The sequence below is a fragment of the Cololabis saira genome, chromosome 9, assembly GCF_033807715.1.
Source record: "Cololabis saira isolate AMF1-May2022 chromosome 9, fColSai1.1, whole genome shotgun sequence".
NCBI lineage: Eukaryota > Metazoa > Chordata > Actinopteri > Beloniformes > Belonidae > Cololabis > Cololabis saira.
In genome coordinates this window covers 11,687,425-11,707,538 of record NC_084595.1, presented here as the reverse complement: position 1 = coordinate 11,707,538, position 20,114 = coordinate 11,687,425, and the positions used below count along the sequence as shown (strand labels likewise).

At 38.2% G+C, this 20,114-nt stretch overlaps 1 protein-coding gene across 1 annotated transcript; it reads left to right on the top strand.

Moving 5' to 3' along the window:
- Positions 1–1,461: 1,461 nt before the first annotated feature.
- Positions 1,462–19,366, top strand: ncaph (non-SMC condensin I complex, subunit H). Its single transcript, XM_061729842.1, has 18 exons — positions 1,462–1,582; positions 2,886–3,103; positions 3,191–3,281; positions 3,487–3,579; positions 4,114–4,231; positions 4,388–4,527; positions 5,583–5,772; positions 6,414–6,496; positions 7,333–7,526; positions 8,536–8,681; positions 8,942–9,048; positions 14,615–14,734; positions 16,084–16,191; positions 16,342–16,485; positions 16,675–16,785; positions 16,964–17,031; positions 17,914–17,989; positions 19,049–19,366. The coding sequence occupies exons 2-18, from the start codon at positions 2,886–2,888 to the stop codon at positions 19,106–19,108; spliced, it is 2,067 nt and encodes a 688-aa protein (XP_061585826.1). The 5' UTR covers positions 1,462–1,582; the 3' UTR covers positions 19,109–19,366.
- The last annotated feature ends 748 nt before the right edge of the window (positions 19,367–20,114 follow it).

Sequence of the window (20,114 nt, the reverse complement as noted above, 5' to 3'; positions counted from 1 at the left end):
ACTTGAAGAAAAATTGTAAAAACTTGAGGGACAGAAAAGGAGAGGAGAGGAAGGAGAGGAAGGGAGGCCGGGCGTTCAGTTGTAGTGATGAAGCCTGAAGTTGGTTGATCCTGCTGAGGCTCCAACTCTCCCCAACAGGCTGTCAAACTGCTCCCTGTTCAGCCCGAAGTAGAAGCTCATCGTGGAGCTGTAGCTCCAACGAGCCTGTATAGTCCAGGAGAGCCCAAAATTTCACCTGTCAGTACCACTCAAAGTGACTAAACTTGCTTATGATTTTTGAAAATATCTATGTCTATATAGGATATTTTGGCATGATAACCCTTCCTGAGTGGCAGCTGTATCATAGTTTGAGTGACATTATGTGATGATTCTGTACTTGGTTAACCTTCTTAACACTATCTTAAGTACACACAGAACTTGATCGCCTAACTATAATCAGATCTTGACATATTCCCATTAATAACGATGTTAATTTTGTTTATAATATTGTTATATTGTTTATAATGTTGTTTATAAAACTAAGCTGGTTCCTTATCTCATCGTTATGTCCTTTATGTCCTGTATTTGCATGATAAAGACCAGTTTGTGACATTAGCCTCATGGCTGTAATAGTTTCATAGGAACCTAATGGTGCTCTTCTTCTGCTCACAATGACCTGCAACAATGATATAGTATGGGGTATATTATACATTTCCTGAAGCCTTATGGTCATGTGAGTATTCCAGTTTTTGTATTTTGTGTCTCTGTTGTTCCTAGATGACACAGGGCTGAAAGATAGTATATCATTTAGGCGAAAATGGTGTAAAAGTGTGTGTTGTTTATAGTTTAAAGAGCTGCAGTTACCTCTATGTTGGTCAGAAAGATTCACATCTTAGCTGAATGAATGCTTAAAAGGTCCCCTTTAAAATGATACCAAACACAATATATCGAAACATTGACAGATATCCTCTACATGAGTCTAAACCAGGATATGCAGCAGCATCTAAAAAATAATATTCTGAAGGGGGTGGGTGACTTCATGAGCTGATAATTATGATACAGCTGCCACTCAGGAAGGTTTATCGTACCAAAATATCATATACAGACATGGATATTTTCAAAAATTATGAGCAAGTTTTGTCAGTGGTGCTGATATCTGGTCTGGCCCATGGACTATGTATTCCCCCAAATCCTGTCTTCTCATGAGGATCTCATGGACCCTCCTTGCTGCTGCTGCTCGTCTCCTCCTCCTCCTCCTCCTCCTCCTCAGAAGAACTTTTCTTTGAAGCAGGGACAGATACATTTTGCAAACCGAGCTGTACTGTACGTCCACTGTAACCTGATGTATTGCCAATCCTGATGTTACACGCTGCGGTACAGTAGGTGGCGGTATAACCTAATAACGTTGGTTCCGATCCGCCGATAAACCTAGTGAAGAAGAAGAACAATTTGTGGGCGTGGCTTAACGCGATGACGTAGTTGCCTTACGTAAACCGTCCGGCGCAAAAATTCAAACACTGAACAGGAAGAAAAAGTGCAACTTGCTTTCGTTCTTTTGTGAAACATTACGGATTATATTCTTTCCAGTTTTTTATCATTTGAGGTAAGTTTGTTGGGCTGAGTAAAGCATTCGTTAGTACATAAATAAGCTCGTCACAACGGGAATAACGTTGTTTTATGTGAAGATGCTAAATGTAACGTTAGCATGTAAACCTACATGTGGTTTCTCTCTTTTATTTCAACATGTTTGATCATTTTTCATATTGGTCATGATCGCGTCCAAACACTTAATATGTGGTTTTTCTGTGTGAGAATGATATTTTCTTTCACACGGTTTAATACCTTTTAATCGTTCTCTGCGGTGTGACTTTTTGTTTATGTTTATGGTATTATTATTGAAAATACGACTCGTGCTTTATGCACCTTTAAAGTTAGTGCTAACTTATAACTGTTTTATAGTTTTATACTATACTATACCTTTTCTCATGAACTGTTTAACATGTTCCCCGTCCTTATCCTTTTGTTTACAAGTGACCAAATACGGGTTATTATACTTCACGTTTTATTATTCTTTTTTTTTTAAAGAACATGTGGTTTTCCAATTCTGTGAATGTCTGGATAATTAAAAATATTCTGTAATTTCACTATACGGGACTGTCTCAGAAAATGAGAATATTGTGATTTTCTGTAATGCAATTACAAAAACAAAAATCTCATACATTCTGGATTCATTACAAATCAACTGAAATATTGCAAGCCTTTTATTATTTTAATATTGCTGATCATGGCTTACAGCTTAAGAAAACTCAAATATCCTATGTCAAAAAATTAGAATATTCTGGGAATCTTAATCTTAAACTGTAAGCCATAATCAGCAATATTAAAATAATAAAAGGCTTGCAATATTTCAGTTGATTTGTAATGAATCCAGAATGTATGACATTTTTGTTTTTTTAATTGCATTACAGAAAATAAAGAACTTTTATCACAATATTGTAATTTTCTGAGACAGTCCTGTATACGTAAGCAGGAAAGAAATATCAACAACACAACATGAATACAATTCATTAGAAAGACTTACAAGCTGTTCCTTGCATCATTGACTGCAACTGCCATGTTAGCAATAAATAGCTACCAGCTTGATAATTCGGACCTCTACTGGGTTACTTGGTTTATGAACAAAAACAGAGGACTAGATGGCCTCAATTTTCTGAGACAGTCCTGTATTTACTCTAAATCCCATTTGCCATTATCCTTTGCCAAAACTGCAAATTAGACTTAATAACAATCTGTATATATATTGTACATAATATTACTTTTTTTGGGCTACTTTTGCTGTACTTTACTTATTTCCATCTAAGAGCACTCTTTCTCAAAGGCAAAACTTCCCCCTCTCTCTAACCAAGATGAGTGCAGTCTCCACACCTGTCTCCCGAGTACGTTCAGGATGGACATCGTCCTCTCTCAAGAACAAGGGCCTGTCCCCCGTATCCTGCAGCACCCCACTGCTGGCAGCCTTTCCTGGCAATGATGATGAGCAGGAGCGGCGGCAACGCCGAAGGTCAAGAGTTATTGACCTTCAAGCTGCCACCGACTCTTCTTTCAATGACTCTACCACTCACAGGTAAACTTTTCTCTCATCACAGTATTATTCGAGCCATCCTTTCTGGTATGTATCTTAGCTGGAAAATGTTTAACTTTTTGTGTGCAGTGCTGCGGGGACCCCTGCTGCTGTGCCCAAGTTATCAAATGCTCAGATTTCAGAACACTATTCCACCTGCATAAAACTCTCCACTGAGAATGTAAGTCTATATGGCCGTGCATAAACCCACCCCTCAATTTTTTTTAATATATATATATATATATATATATATATATATATATATATATATATATATATATATATATATATATATATATATATGAGAGACAGATATACCTTTTTATTTAGAAATGACCGTCAAGCACATAATAAAAACTGACTTTTGTTATTTTTTTAATTTCCAGAAAATCACCACCAAGAATGCCTTTGGTCTGCATTTAATTGATTACATGGCTGATATTTTAAAGCAGAAGGATTCTGAGCTTACTAACTTTAAGGTATGTTTGAGATCCACTTTACTGTCTTTTATTCTTGTTATAATTATTATTTAAATTGTTTTCATGCTCCATATTCTGTTTATTAAGGCAATACTGCCTTTGTTTGCACTTATAAATGGAATTGATCATCCTGTGAAAAAAGAGATCGTCTAGTACTTCTATAACAGATGTATTTCAAATATGTATGATAGCAATCAGGTTTATTTACCCTAAATAAATGGTACAAATTAACAGTCTAGTTTGATGTTGAAAGACCCCATCCTTTAGCGTTATTATTGTGTCCAATTAGGTAAAGCACTGTCATTAAATACAGTTTAAAGTCTTTGTTTTATGGTGTTTTTGTCTCCTGAAATCAAGGTTAGTAGTATCCATAGTTAATCTAGCAGATTTTGCAGATGCGCTGATATCAATTGTTATTTCATATCTTTAAAAAGAAAAAAACATGAAATGTATTCTCTATGAGGAATTCATGACATGCCATTACTAAATTTGATTTTTGTTTGTTTTTTTTCCTGCATTTGTATCTTTATGCAGGTTGCAGCTGGCACTCTGGATGCCAGTACAAAGATCTATGCTGTGAGAGTGGATGCTGTTCATGCTGATGCTTACAGGGTGCTGGGTGGCCTGGGAGGCGAAACAAAACCTGGGGAGGGTGAGAGCACTGTGTGCTGTTGAAGTTTTCTCAAACAGCATATTACTTTAGGATGAATGCATTCAAAACTTTTTCAGTTGCAGATAAACTTGGTCTACCCCCTCTAATATTCAAATATAAATATTTTTCTTTTTTTGCATCTCACTTGTTAAATAGATCATGGTCCTCAAGAGGCGGATGGAGATGAAGGTGGGGAAGTGACTGCCAAACAGCCAAAGAAAAAGAGGCCTCCTAAGAAGACGGTGGAGCAGAACTTAGGCAACATTAACAGTGCAGATCCTGAGAGGAGGTGTGAGGTATGGTGCTGCGATCCTTGTTCAGTGTTAAAATATAAGTGTTACTCACATATGAATGCCACACAAAGGTCCCTTATAACGTCACAACAGTTAAAGAAAATGACTACATCATTGTTTACATTTATAACCAGTTTAACTCCTTAAATGTTCGGGCAATGTAATGGCTAATAATATTCTCTATGATTAAGATCTGTAGTAAGACAATCATAGTTAAAAGTTATACTCTGCTATAGTGATTAGCACTGTTGCCTCAAAGCAAGAAGGTTCCTAGTTCTTGTGCTTTTATTATTTTACCTCTTTTTTTATCTTTTTCATTTTAATTTTATTTGTTATTTAAGCACACTGTTAAATTAAATACTCATTCTTTTTGAAAACCACGTGAAGTTATGGATAAGCCCTGAATGCAGGCATTGTGATGTAGAATTGTCAAATTGGTTTGATTCACCGCACAAATCGGCACAGATTACTTTTGTAATACTGTATTTGACTCGGCCTTTGTACCTTTTGACCGTACAGAAACGTAATTCTCGTCAGTTGTGTGAAATAAGACCCGGAAACAGGTATTGTGGCATAGAATTGTCAAATTTTCACCGTACGAATTATTACAGATTACTTTTGTAATACTGTATTTGGCCCGGCCTTTGTACGTTTTGACCGTACAGAAACGTAATTCTTGCAATTGTAAGAATATGATGTGTACCTGCTGTACTCTACTGCCCTTACTTTTTAACAACTTGTGCTTCTTATTATTTTACCTCTTTTCTTATCATTTTATTTCATTTTATTTGTTATTTACTGTTTAATAGTGTCTTGCTGATTTTAATGTTGATGTAAAGCACTTTGAATTACCTTGAGTTTTCTGTATGATAGGTTGGTTGATCATTCTGTCCAGGGTGTACCCCTACCTATCAACTGTAATGAATTGGGGTAGACTCTAACAGACTCCTGTGACCCTGTCCAGGATTAAGCGGGTATAAAAAAATAGATTGATGCACGGTTCATATCAAGGTTATTGAAGGTAATTTCGTGAATATGTTGGGTTTTTTTATGCTCAGGTGGACCCCATGTTTCAGCGGATGGCTGCATCCTTTGATGAAACCAGCACAGCGGGCGTCTTCTTGTCTGTTCTCTTCAGTGAGAACAGTCGCTGTGAGCTGCTCTTTCCGTCTTACATGACCCTCCTGCAGTCCAGCCCCTCCTATTGTCCTCCATCGCCACAAGCCGTCCCTACATCCCCATTTATGGGTAAAGCTATTATTATTTATTTGTTTATATATGTTGCATTACATTTAGCAGATGCTTTAATCCAATGCGATTTACAGGACTGTCTCAGAAAATTAGAATATTGTGATAAAGTTCTTTATTTTCTGTAATGCAATTTAAAAAAAAAAAAAAAAAAAAAAAAAAAAAAAAAAAAAAATGTCATACATTCTGGATTCATTACAAATCAACTGAAATATTGCAAGCCTTTTATTATTTTAATATTGCTGGTTATGGCTTACAGTTTAAGATTAAGATTCTCAGAATATTCAAATTCTTTGAGATATTTGAGTTTTCTTAAGCTGTAAGCCATGATCAACAATATTAAAATAATAAAAGGCTTGCAATATTTCAGCTGATTTGTAATGAATCCAGAATGTATGACGTTTTTGTAATTGCATTACAGAAAATCACAATATTCTAATTTTCTGAGACAGTCCTGTACAACGGAAGAATACAATTAAGGTACAGTAACTAAGTAAATCACAAAGTAAGTGTGGATAAAACAGTATTTAAATTAGTTCAAGTTTGAATAAGTTTTATTTTATTTTCACTGCCTGTGTGCCATCTGTGCAGCTGTTCCCCAGTAGAAAATGCTAAAATCCAATTTTCTGTGGTTCTGACAGGCGGACTTAAGCGTTCCCAGGAGAAATGCTCGATCTGCCCCTCATTGCAGGACTTCTCCTTCACAAGCTGGAACCCTGAGCAGGTCAGAAAAACCATCTCGTTATCGTGCTAAAAATACATTTCAGTAGTCTATTGGGAGCAGTTTCGGACAGCAAGCAGGAAGGCCGGTTCTTCAGCCTTGCCTTTCTAATCCCTGAGAATGTGGGTTTGCATTGTCTTGTTGGAAAATGCATGGACATCTAATGAAGCAGGTAACTGGACTTCCTCAGTTGTAAATAGAGCCTAATTCACAACCGCTTTTCTAACCCTCTTTGTTAGTTTTATGGATTTTCCTTGAGGGGGGGAAAAATGTCAACTTCCCATAATATTTATTCAACCAAGTAAACATCCTAAATGTTCTTCTTTGATTATTTTTATATTTCTTTGGAGCTTAATTTCATAGTTGTGATTCTTTAGCTGCTTTTTTTTAAACAATAATTGATCTGTTCTTGGGAATGATACATCACCATCACTCACACTACAGTTAACATGCTTGGTATTTGATTTGTTGTGTAGTAATAATAATATTACAAAGCTACCAGCTGTAGCATGGACACGTGTTGCCAGAAGTCTTGAAAAGCATGATTGTCTTTGTTCTGATCTGAGTTAAGCACAATTGGGTCCAGACTCAGACTTTTGTCCACAAAATAAACTACATTCTTTCTCCAAAAACCTCCCAAAGGCAGTCAGCGATGCTTTGGTTTTGCCGAGAGATTTGTATCTGTATTTTCATTGTGGTTTTACACAGGCTTTAAATGGTTTTCTAAGTCTGTTTTCCATATCCTCTTAAAACTATTTGAAGTCTTAAGTCTAATTTTTAAAGTCACCCTCACCACAGTGCGATGACTACAATAATGAGCACTCTATTCGTACTCTTAGACCATGAATCAGCTCCTGGAGAAGATAAAGCACGGTGAACATGTGTTTGACGTGAACGCTGAGCCGGAGCCAGAACCAGAGGAGGACAACTACCCTGACTTTGATGCCGACTGTGAAGACGGGTCGGGAGATTATGAGGAGGGATCTAAGGAGCTCAAGGAGGCCTGTGAGCCCTCTGGCTCTGGCAAAGGAAGGTACGACTTAACGTTCTGATATCGGCTTGTTGTGTTTGGAGCTACAGCATCATCTGTTGAGTCAGACATCGTGTTTGTTTTAAATGTAGTCGTTAATGTGCTCTCCTACCACCACTGGCATGCACAAACGCGTGCCAGTGGTGTCTAACTCTAACTTTGATCTCCTTTGGAATTTGTAGCGAAACAATAGTCAACCACATTTTAGATTTAGTATGGAACCAACAACTGAATATATACATTTGTTATAAATATACACACACATAAAGCAGACGTCACATCCAGATGTCAAGCACCTCAGCTGTCTTTTTTTCTAAACTTGTTAAAGTAAAAGTGCTATAGCCTTCCCTCTGGATTGCTTTTCCTTGCTTGTGTGCGTGCATGCGCGTGCGTGTGTGTTCTGGATTTGTTCCTCTCACTTTTGATATGCTATAAAGCCTCCGCCTATGGAACTCTCTACCTGACTACGTCAGGAATGCACCTTCTGTGGAGTCCTTTAAAACGGGCCTTAAAACACTTTTCTACAAGCAGGCTTTCCCCTGAACTCTTCCCTTGACCCCTTTTATTCACATATTTTTTAAATTTATTTGTTATCTTTTTGCTACCCACAACTTTTTATCTTACTTAGTAGCTAGGTTTTGTCTTAGTTTCTTAGTCTTGTTTTTAGTCTTCTTTGTAAAGCGCTCTGAGATCTGTCACTTCAGGTGAAAAGCGCTATATAAATTGAAATTATTATTATTATCATTATTATTATTATAAAGCCGTTTGTTTGAATGAAAGAAAGCATAAAAAGAACATGTTAAGTACATTTTTAAATACTTGCACATGGAGGTAAAGTAATTGCTCTGCTCACTATCAACACCTGTATTATTAAAGTCTCTCTCTCTCTCTCTCTCTTTCCTGTCCACCTACTGTAAATAATGGCCACAATTTCCAAAAAATCTTCCATTTCTTTTCTTTTATTTATATATTTCCTCAATGAGATAAAACGATTCTTGTTTCATTCATGAAGGGATGTGATTCCAATTGGAGAGGGAGACATCAACACGATGTGCCTGCAGCTGTCCTCTGAGCCCAGAGAGTACTCGTACTTCAGTCCCAGGACCATGGCCACATGGGCCGGACCTGGATACTGGCAGTTCAAACCTAAACACAAGTGTGAGTGAAACCAATCCTTTAAAACAAGATTACAAAACTATCACTATTCTGCAATTGTTGGTTTTCTTGGGGCATAACAAGTGTACGATGTATATCTTTGTAACAATGACACAAATGTGTAGTAAACAGTCAGATTTCTTTCTTCATTCCTCTTAATCAGCACAAGATTAGAATGAAACTAGTAGAGTCAAACGTCTGTTTTCAGAAGTTTGTGACAGCTGAGTGTTTTCTAATGTGTAGTTTTCTACTTCATGTTCTAGTGGATCATTTGCCTGACAAGGAGACACGGAAAAGGAAGCCCAAGAAGGTGTTTGAAATGGACTTTGATGAAGACGTCAACTTTGATACCTTCTTCCGCTCAACAAGGGTAAAAGAGTTTACTTGTTTTGTCCTGCTGTACCTGTGTCAAAGTCTGCTGTTTGTTGCTCTCCACGTTAATAGGAGCCTCAGTTTGTTATGCACAACATTACAATATATAACACAAATGTCATGGTTTATGAACTTTTAACATAATTCCATCATATCTGTCCCATCTTTATTTTATAAACCCATATCATAGGCGTTGGATGGTAGGGAAAGTGCAGAAACAATTACTTTGATTTTTGTTTTTCTTTTGTCACACACTGTGTAAACCCAAGATATTTGTACAGTAGTCTGTCTTGACAACTGAATTTAATTTGTGTGGCATTGAAATGTTCTTCAGACACTTTTTCATGGATGTATCTTAAAATACATCTCGATTTAAATTCCACTGCGGAACTGAAATATCAGAATCAATACATAATAGGTTAAATTAGCTGTGAGACAAAACATGAAATTTATTGGGTTGCTATTGTCTGCTATAATCTAAGACAAAATGTAAAAGTCACCATTTTTTGAGTTGTGATTAGCTTTTCTCAAAGTGGTGCATCCCATCTCATATCTGACTGACTCCATGTCAGTGAGCTGTCTCATTCACGTCACCAACTGGTCTGATGGATAATCAACAGAATATGAATATATGAATATGAAAAGCTTTAATGTCCCCGAAGGGCAATTTGGTTTGCAACCACAGGACAACATACATATATATCCCACTTCAAACACACAATACAATAAATAAATAAATATAATAAAAACAGTCAACACATCACATTGTTCCCCCTATATGCTGTTTAAAAACTTTACCGCAGATGGGATAAATGACCTGAGGTACCTGTTTGTTTTAACCCTACAAGGAAAAGTGTACCTTCTCTTGGAAGGGAGAAGCTGAAACTCAGCATGAAGAGGATGGTGAGGGTTCGCCAGAATGGCCTTTGCCCTCCGAGTGGCTCTGGCTTGATAAATGTGATCCAGATCATTCAGGCTAATGCCAATTGTTTTCTGGCAGAGTTTGACCACATTCCTCAGCTTGTTTTTATTTAAAATGCTGAGGTTACCAAACCAGCAGATCAAAGCAAAAGTTAAAATAGACTCAATAAAAGATGAATAAAACATTTTAAGAAGCTTCTTATCGACGTTAAAACACCTCAGTTTTCTCAGATAAAACAATCTCTGATTTGCCTTCCTACAGATAGCGTCTGAGTTGATTCCAAAAGACAGTTTGTTGTCCACGATGGTGCCTAAATACTTGTACTGGCTGACGACTTCCACTGCTGTGCCTTTAAGAAAGGTTTGAGTTGTGACAGGCGGATTCTTCCGAAAATCAAGAATCATGTCCTTTGTTTTTGACACATTGAGTTGCAGGTAGGAGTTATCACACCATCTAGCAAAATAATCAAGGACAGGTCCATGGCCCACCTCCTGGTCCTGCAAGAGGCTGACAATCACGGAGTCATCAGCAAATTTGATTATAAACCTTGACTCAAACATGCTCTTACAATCATTGGTGTAGAGCATGAACAGTAGAGGTGACAGGACACACCCCTGGGGCGAGCCTGTGGAACACAGCAGAGAATCAGACAGGGTTTCATTGACACGAGTTCTCTGCGGCCTCATAGTCAGAAAGTCGACTAACCAACATATGGTTCCCAAATTAATGCTGGGTATTTTTGACAGCCTTTGAGCAAGAATATGAGGCTGCATGCAGTTAAAAGCTGATGAAAAATCAGCAAAGCATAGGCGTGCATGTGTTTTCCTACCCTCCAGGTGCCTGACAACAAAATTCAACAGTGTTGCCACAGCATCCTCCACCCCTTTCCTGGGTTGATAGGCAAATTGGAGTGGATCAATAATTGTCTGTGTCACAGAGAGCAAGCTTTTTTTCACCATGCGCTCAAAACTCTTCATCACCACTGAGGTGAGGGCCACAGGACGATAATCATTCAGTGTCTTTGGTGATGATACCTTCGCCACTGGGACAATAATGGACTCTTTCCATAATGAGGGGACTTTGTTCAGTGACAAGGACCACTGAAAGATATATGTGAAGATACCACTTAAGAATGGGGCACAGCATTTAAGTAGTCGACCACTGATACCATCAGGCCCATGACTTTTCTTAGCGTTGGTCTTTTCAAAAGTGCTCCACACAGTGATTTCATCTATCTGAATCTGACTGCTTACTGAAGCAGCCCTGAATACAGACAGTTCATCAGAAAAATCATTTGAGTCGAATCTCAGATAGAACTGATTTAGTTCTTTTGCCAGGGTAAGATCAGATTTATCAGCATAAGACACTCTTTTTTTCTTATCCTGGATTCCCACCATAGACTTGATTCCTTTCCAAGCAGAGCGAGAATCACCACTCCTCAATTCATCTTGTACCTTGTTCTTGTACTTCATTTTGGCAAGCCTAATTTCACTTCTGACCAAAGCTCATTACTATGAGGGATGGTATTTGTCCGAAATGCAGCAAAGATGTCAAGATAGCTGTAAAGACTGTCAACTGTAACTCTTAAATCTCTGTTTTCAAAGGCTATTTGTGTTTTATATCATTGGTAATTTTAGAATTGATTTTCCTATCTTGAGAAGTTCATGATTCTGCAGTTAGTCAAGTCAAAACAGTGACCATGTCTGTGTGAAAATCATCTTATTAACTTTATAGATTTTTTTTTCATGTATTTTTCATCATCTAGTCAGGTTTAAATTTAAAAGAAAAACAACTGTAGCAGGGTATTCACAGGCAGACGTTAGCTCCAAAACCATGACATGAATTTAGAAAAGTATTAATAAATGTATGAATTATTGAATGAATTAAGAAAAATGCATGAGGACAAAAATGAGTGTAGAAAAATGTAATTAGATAGATACCGGTCAGACTGCTGAGAGTCCAGTTACAGGTGCTGCCATGCTAGTGCTAGAATGTTGTTCCCTTCCCACCCAACACAACAGCCCCTTTATACAAGAAAGCCACGTCTTAAAAGACGCCATCATGCGATCATCTTGTCATTAGTGCATGCAGCTTACTCAGGGCTGAGTCCTGCAAAGAGCTGGACAAATCTAACTAATTCTGATGAGCAGAAAAGTTTACTGGCAGCAGAAGTGATCCTTAATGAGCTGAGTCTTTAGCTTGCTCTTAAAAGTGGGTACAGACCCTGCAGATCGGACAGAGTTTGGTAGGTCGTTCCACCATCGGGGAACAATGGAGTAGAAAAGTCTGGCTACTGATTTCACGCCACGTTGTATCTTTTCACTGGCTGAGCGGAGCTGTGGAGAGGGAGTGTAGCTCTGGATGAAGGAGTGAAGGTAGAAGGGTTGTGGCTCTGGATGAAGGAGTGAAGGTAGAGGGAGTGTAACTCTGGATGAAGGAGTGAAGGTAGAGGGAGTGTAGCCCTGGATGAAGGAGTGAAGGTAGAGGGAGTGTAGCTCTGGATGAAGGAGTGAAGGTAGAGGGAGTGTAGCTCTGGATGAAGGAGTGAAGGTAGAGGGAGTGTAGCTCTGGATGAAGGAGTGAAGGTAGAGGGAGTGTAGCCCTGGATGAAGGAGTGAAGGTAGAGGGAGTGTAGCTCTGGATGAAGGACTGAAGGTAGAGGGAGTGTAGCTCTGGATGAAGGAGTGAAGGTAGAGGGAGTGTAGCCCTGGATGAAGGAGTGAAGGTGGAGGGAGTGTAGCTCTGGATGAAGGAGTGAAGGTAGAGGGAGTGTAGCTCTGGATGAAGGAGTGAAGGAAGAGGGAGTGTAGCCCTGGATGAAGGAGTGAAGGTGGAGGGAGTGTAGCCCTGGATGAAGGAGTGAAGGTAGAGGGAGTGTAGCTCTGGATGAAGGAGTGAAGGTGGAGGGAGTGTAGCCCTGGATGAAGGAGTGAAGGTAGAGGGAGTGTAGCTCTGGATGAAGGAGTGAAGGTGGAGGGAGTGTAGCTCTGGATGAAGGAGTGAAGGTGGAGGGAGTGTAGCTCTGGATGAAGGAGTGAAGGTAGAGGGAGTGTAGCTCTGGATGGAGGAGTGAAGGTAGAGGGAGTGTAGCTCTGGATGGAGGAGTGAAGGTAGAGGGAGTGTAGCTCTGGATGAAGGAGTGAAGGTAGAGGGAGTGTAGCTCTGGATGAAGGAGTGAAGGTATTGAGGAGCCGTTTGGGTAATTGTTTGGTAGCCAGAAGCAGAACTTTGAAATTGATGCTGTAACTGGAAGCCAGTGCAGAGAGATGAGCAGCGGAGTGACATGAGCTCTCTCTTGGGCTGGTTGAAGACCAGACGTGCTACTGCAGTCTGGATCATCTGCAGAGGTTTAACCAGAGACGTTCTATAAACGAGACAGCCCACTACGGTTGGGTTTCCTGTATCTGTGTCACGTGGGTTTCCCCACTGCCCCGCCCCTTTAGGAGACTAACAGCAGGTCCTGAGTCTATTGAGTCCTATGGGAAAAGTGAACGTGAGCACAGATTATTACCAATTCCTTCGCCCCATAGTAACCTAGGTAAATATGGGACCCATTTTTCAAAAGCCACAAACCTTCTGAACATTCTGACACCAAAATGGCAATTTTCAGACCGACAGATTAGGAGAAAATGAACTTTGTTTGAGACCTGTCTCTGTCTGAGCAACGCACTCTCGCAAGATTTTGGTCTCATAGCTAATAATATAATATAATATAATAATAATACATAGCTCTGCTCAGTCGTCGGTCACTGCAGAACTGCCAAAGTCGTTTTCCCATCGGATATAGTGAAGTTTAAAACTAAAATAAAACTTGCTTCTTTGCTTAATAATACTGTTATTGTTATTATTGAAGTCTTTTTGGAAGGGAAAAAAAATATTAGACTGATCCGATGATCTTGTACTGGGTGGGCGACCACGCCCACTTAGGAGACAGGAAGTGGATACCATTTCATACCATTGGCACTAACGGTAATGCGCTATCTTCTGTAGAGTATCTTTGGTTTAACTGAGCAGCAGGGAGGCCGACCAACAAGGAGTTACAGTAGTCAATACATGACATGACCAGAGCCTGAACCAAGAGCTGTGTCGTAAGTTCTGTCAGGAAGGGTCTGATTTTCCTGATGTTGTAAAGAGCGAATCAGCAAGACCGGGAAACCGAGGCAACATGCTCCTTAAAGGTCAGCTGGCTGTCTAACATGACACCAAGATTCTTAGCAGAAGATGTGGGCACAAGTGTGGGGAATCCAGCTGCACGCTGAATACATGCAACAACAACAAAAAATCTGTTTTGTGTCTTTTATGTATATATTTATATTTGTGATTTATTGAAACAGTTATCGAGGGCCGAAGAACATAACCTCCTATCTGAAAATTTCACTTTTTTTGGGAAAACGCAAAAAACTGAGTTGTTTTCTTGTAGGATGCTATTTTTTAAGGATACCCCTATCCTATCCTAACCTAACCCTGGTTATGTTCTTCGGCCCTCGTTATGTTTTTCTTAATTTTTCTGTTTTATACATCCATTTTGTGGTTATTTTAGTTTGTTTGTTTCTCCCTGCTTTAAGAAAAAATACATGTTTATTGAAAACCTGTTGAAAACTCTTCTGCTCTGAATGTCCCGTTTTCTTCTTTGCTCTCACAGGCGGCCACCACTAACATCAAGTCAGCCCTCAGTGTCAGCAACAAAAAAAACACTTTACCCACAGATTTCCAGTTTCCCCCAGAGACGCTCTCCCAGCTCAGTCTCAAACCCTCCAGTTCGGTAAGATTGCACTAACCTTGTTTGCTCCCACAGCTCAGGGCATACCAAGCTACAACACCTACAAGCTGTAATACCTGAACCTTTAGAAGTCCTGTTGTTAGTGATGTCAGGGGTGACGGGTCAAGAAAACTTTTAATGGTTAGACTGAATCAGATTACTTTTAAAAGGTTTCAAGGCTATTCTGACAGTAGTTGCTAGTTACTGAAATTATAGGATGAATTTCATATCCAAAATTAGTAACATAACTGGTGTGACTCGGTCCTGATAACCCACTATATATATATATATATATATATATATATATATATATATATATATATATATATATATATATTCATTCATTTATTTTCTGTAATGCAAAAATGTCATACATTCTGGATTCATTACAAATCAGCTGAAATATTGCAAGCCTTTTATTATTTTAATATTGCTGATCATGGCTTACAGCTTAAGAAAACTCAAATATCCTATCTCAAAAAATTTGAATATTCTGGGAATCTTAATCTTAAACTGTAAACCATAATCAGCAATATTAAAATAATAAAAGGCTTGCAATATTTCAGCTGATTTGTAATTTCATTTTTTCATTTCATTTTATTCTTTATTTCATTCCAAAAACAAAACAATTCAATACAAACACAAATACAAATGTTCCTAACTTATGAATGAAAAGGGAGCAGAAAGAAGAAGAATCTTATCTGATCTGCCCCTTTCACAAATAACATAAATTAATAATAATTAAAAAACAAAAAACTAAGTGAATAAAAACAACTAAAATAAAATTAAAATAACATTAAATAAAATATGCTTTTTATAGGATATAATGAATCCAGAATGTATGACATTTTTGTTTTTTTAACTGCATTACAGAAAATAAAGAACTTTATCACAATATTCAAATTTTCTGAGAGTGTGTGTGTGTGTGTGTGTGTGTGTGTGTGTGTGTGTGTGTGTGTGTGTGTGTGTGTGTGTGTGTGTGTGTGTGTGTGTGTGTGTGTGTGTGTGTGTGTGTGTGTGTGTGTGTGTGTGTGTGTGTGTGTGTGTGTGTGTGTGTGTGTGTGTGTGTGTGTGTGTGTGTGTGTGTGTGTGTGTGTGTGTGTGTGTGTGTGTGTGTGTGTGTGTGTGCGCACATATATATTATATAATATGCATACACACATGTATGTATATCAGTCATTGCTATTATATTACCGGTACACACTGTTGCCTTATACCACTTTCAGTCTTTAGCTTCAGTTTCACTCTATAGACACTCTATTGTCACTGTATAGTGTAGCTCAGTTACTGGTGGTAAAGATTGGTTTGTGTTGCACTGAGACAGATACTGCATGTCTTGGTTTGTTCTCTAGTTGACTAAAGAGGCCCAGAAGAGGCTTTCTGGGGAGCTCGGAGAAGGCATTGGTGATTACGACTACGACAACGCTAACGATACAGCCAACTTCTGTCCAGGTCTTCAGGTCTGTGACTCACCCCTCTAATAACTTATGAATTCATATTTAATTTAAATTCTTTTTTTCTATTTTGACAATGTTTCTTTTTTTAAAGATTGAGAATCTAATGTAAAATAGTGTTCCATTAAACACGTTCTCCATTATCTTCTCATTCAGGGTGGTGACAGTGATGACGATGCTGAAGGATTTACTGGTTCAGACGACATGCAGCCTTCGGGTGACAGTGTACCGACGGGATCACAGGATCTCGAGAGCGTGTCCACGTACGGCGAAGCAGATCTGGTACCTGAGCCACACAGGGTGAGTAAGATTTTAGTCCAAGTCACAAAGAATTTCTTTTCAACAAATTTCTGTTCAGTAAATCTGAATGAAACAAGAAAGCCTAAAGCCTTTATACACATTTGAGATTCAAGTTTCCTGTTAACACAAGCTGAAAACATATTTTGTGTTTTTGTTTATATACCAACATACTGTATTGCTTCTTAATAGGTCAACAAAATTGAAATAAACTATGCTAAGATGGCAAAGAAAATGGACATGAAGAAGCTAAAGAACAGCATGTGGACCTTTCTCACTGAAAGCCCAGAAAAACCAAAGCAGGTAACTTCCACCTACTTCGTATCATCGAATGAGTTGTTTTGGTCATTAGATGACAAATGAATCTGTTTTTTTTTATCCTCTTGTGTTCTTGAGTGCTTACAGGCAGCCAGTCGATTGTAGAAGTTTGATTGTGTGTTCAGGACTGTTTTATCGGTTTTACCTTTTACGTTTTCTGCAGGAGACAGCTGTGACAGAAGTGTGTGGAGAGAAAGCCTTCAGTCAGACCACAAAAGCCCTGCTTCAAAGGTACCAGCATACCTCCTGTCTGCAAGAACACTGCACTCATGAGCAATAACAATCTCTTGGCTCCACTCATGTTGCATAAACATTAAGTAATAAAACTACTACCTAAAAAGTTGGGGCACTGTGTCAAAATGTAAATAAAAGCAATGCAATGATTTCCATTGCAAAAGAACATGGGAGACATTTAACGTGTTCAAAGGGATTTAATATGCCATCATAAGATGAAAAAGTATTTTTGAATTTAAGGGCAGCAACGTAAGTTGAAACAGGTGGAGTGTTTACCCCTGTGTAGCATCCCCTCTTCATATAACAGTCCACCGTGTCTGCATTCATCCAGGCCTATTGCTGAAGTTTTGGGAGAGGGATATCGTCCGATGCAGGATTCTAGCTGCTCCTGGGTCTTTGCCTCTGTTCATTTCATGATGCATTAAATGGTGAACTGGTCTGCAAGCAGTCAGGCCAGTTCAGCACCTACTGTACATTCTTCTATAAAGCCCCTTTTCAATGAATGCAGCATGCACTTTAAGACTATGTTGCTGAAAGATTCCCAACCTTTCCTGAATAACGTGTAGATTGGGAGATTATGTTGCTCCAAAGTCTGGATGTGCCTTTCAGCAATGATGTTTCCTTTCCCGATAGTCAAGGTGCCCTTCAGGGATGCAGCTTCATGTCTCATCTTCAGTGTTTTACAGGTGTTTTAGGTTCACTTTGTTTTTGTTTCTAACACAACATCCCAACTTAGTGTTGGATTTCCAGAATCAAAATACAGAAACGCAGTTGTCCATAGTAGCTTCTGATTCTTTCTTGGAATAATGTATACTTTTAGATTTACTTTGCTGTATCATATCTGAACCATGATCTCCCCTTATGTCTTTGATGCTCCAGCTTGCCAAACACGATGGCTCAGAACCTGTCGGTGCCTCTGGCGTTTGTTGCTCTGCTTCATCTTGCCAACGAAAAGGTAAAGGTCATTTAAACACATTGTCTTAAAAAAAAAGTTTTTGAAATAAACACATTGTCTGGATGTTTATGAATCAGTACATTTATCTGTATGTACAAGAGTTTGTTTTTTTGTTTTTTGTTTTTTTTTTTACAAACTCCTGCAGACAAAGGATCAGTACTAAAAGTTAGAGTGAAACATAGCTGCACCATCTAGTGAGAAGCCTACCAATATTAATTCTGGCTTTGACTCTAGAGAAATTAAAAGGAGGGGAGGGTGTATATGCTCCTTCACACACTTCTGCTCTCAGACACAGCGGTAGGGAGATCTGAAGATAGGAGTGTGTGTTCAGTGTACCTGCTGCACGTAGATTTGATGCTAATCGTGCTCTTCAACTCAAGTGCTGCAAGTTTGTTGATGCCTCCAGTGGATTTACATCCTGTACTGGGAAATGGTTTTCTGCTGTTCAACCTGTATTTTATCTTCCCAGAGATAATAAGATTCTTTTAGGAGGATTTCTCATCTTAGTATAGGACCAAGATGACTGGCATAGTACTGGCATGAACTTTATCAATGGAAATTAGATCAACTTTTTCGTCAAATAGATGATTTAATTTTATGTCTGTTTTGATGGATATTAAACCCATTTTACAGACTTTGTATTTTCATATCCCATCTGCTTCTTTATTCATACCTTGAAAAGTATATAGGCCACCAAAACTATCCATCTATGATTGGCTGTCAGGTGTTTCCTAAAGAAATGCCTTTTCCAACTACTTCAACATGCATGTGAATGCATGTGCATGTTGAAGTAGGGTATGTACCCTAAAGACAAAAAATGTAACTCATAATTAAACCTGTCAATACATGGTTTTGTTATTTGATTGTGTGTTACGGGTATCAACAGCCTGGGCATACAAGTTGTATCAGAATTTTGTCCAGTCATGTATGTTCTGCACTAGTGTATACGTTTTTACCGTGCACCTGAGAGTAACTATCAAAATTAACACGTTTTATTCATTGTGGAAGATTCTGAACTTTATTAGTTTGTAATTGAGTGTTTTGTGTTATTTCTTACAGAATTTGGAGCTGGTGAAGGTTGATGACATGTCGGATATCATCATCAAACAGGGCAATTGAGAAGAAGAAGATGATGATGATAGGGGTTGGAAGTAGAGCCCGATTTTATTTTCTCTTTTCTTACTTTTTCCTTCTTTCTTCTTTGTGTATATCTGGTGTTTTTGTCAGTGACTTCCCTGTTTTGTTTTTTTTTTCTTTTTTTTGAGTCTATATCCAATAAGGAACAAACATTATTCCTTTTTAACAGCATAACTTTTTTCCTTTTCATTTTGTGATTTTAATGTATATCTTTTGTGTAGATAACTGATCTGCTCATCAGCCACAGAAAAATGAGCTCTTTGAAAATAATAAAATACTTTTTTTTTTAAATAAATGTTGTGCAGTGGTTCATTCTTAAACATATTTTTCCATATTAGTCATATTTCAATGAGTACAGTCAATTTTTAGATGTTCACTAGGCAAATACTTTTGAGAGATGAATACAATAATGGAAGGTTATATTTATTTATGCCTCATTACTGTCTTCCTGGCAAGAAGTTGAACCGGTTGGTCGGGGCAGAGGAGTGGGAAGTGGTGTGATGTAGATTAGGGCTGAGTGAGCTGAGAAATGCTGAGATCCCAGATCTACAGTCTGCAGGTCTCCTCAATGTTTAGACTTAGTTTTAATTACATAGAAAATTAAAAGGTGTAGGATTCAAGACATTTCTCAAATGAAGCATCTTCCATAAGTCTTAATCATGGTGTCTGATGTGAAACCAGACTGCTATCCACAATCTGTTGAAGAGTTGGGCTTTTTCATATAAATCATTTTTAAATCTTTTAGTATAATTTCTGAAAATGGCGTGCTTAAAAAAGCTAACAACATATGGCATCAGAAATGCCAGAGGTTTCATTTCCTAGTGGCAGGTATACTGATTTCATATAAATGTGTAAATGAACCAAGTAGTAATTGGTTTAAAATAACTAAGGACAGTTTATCCACTGATACTTTTAATAAAATAAAATAAAACATATGAAACAGTCCCCAATACTTTTCCTCTATTAATAACTTGCACAAGTATGGCTA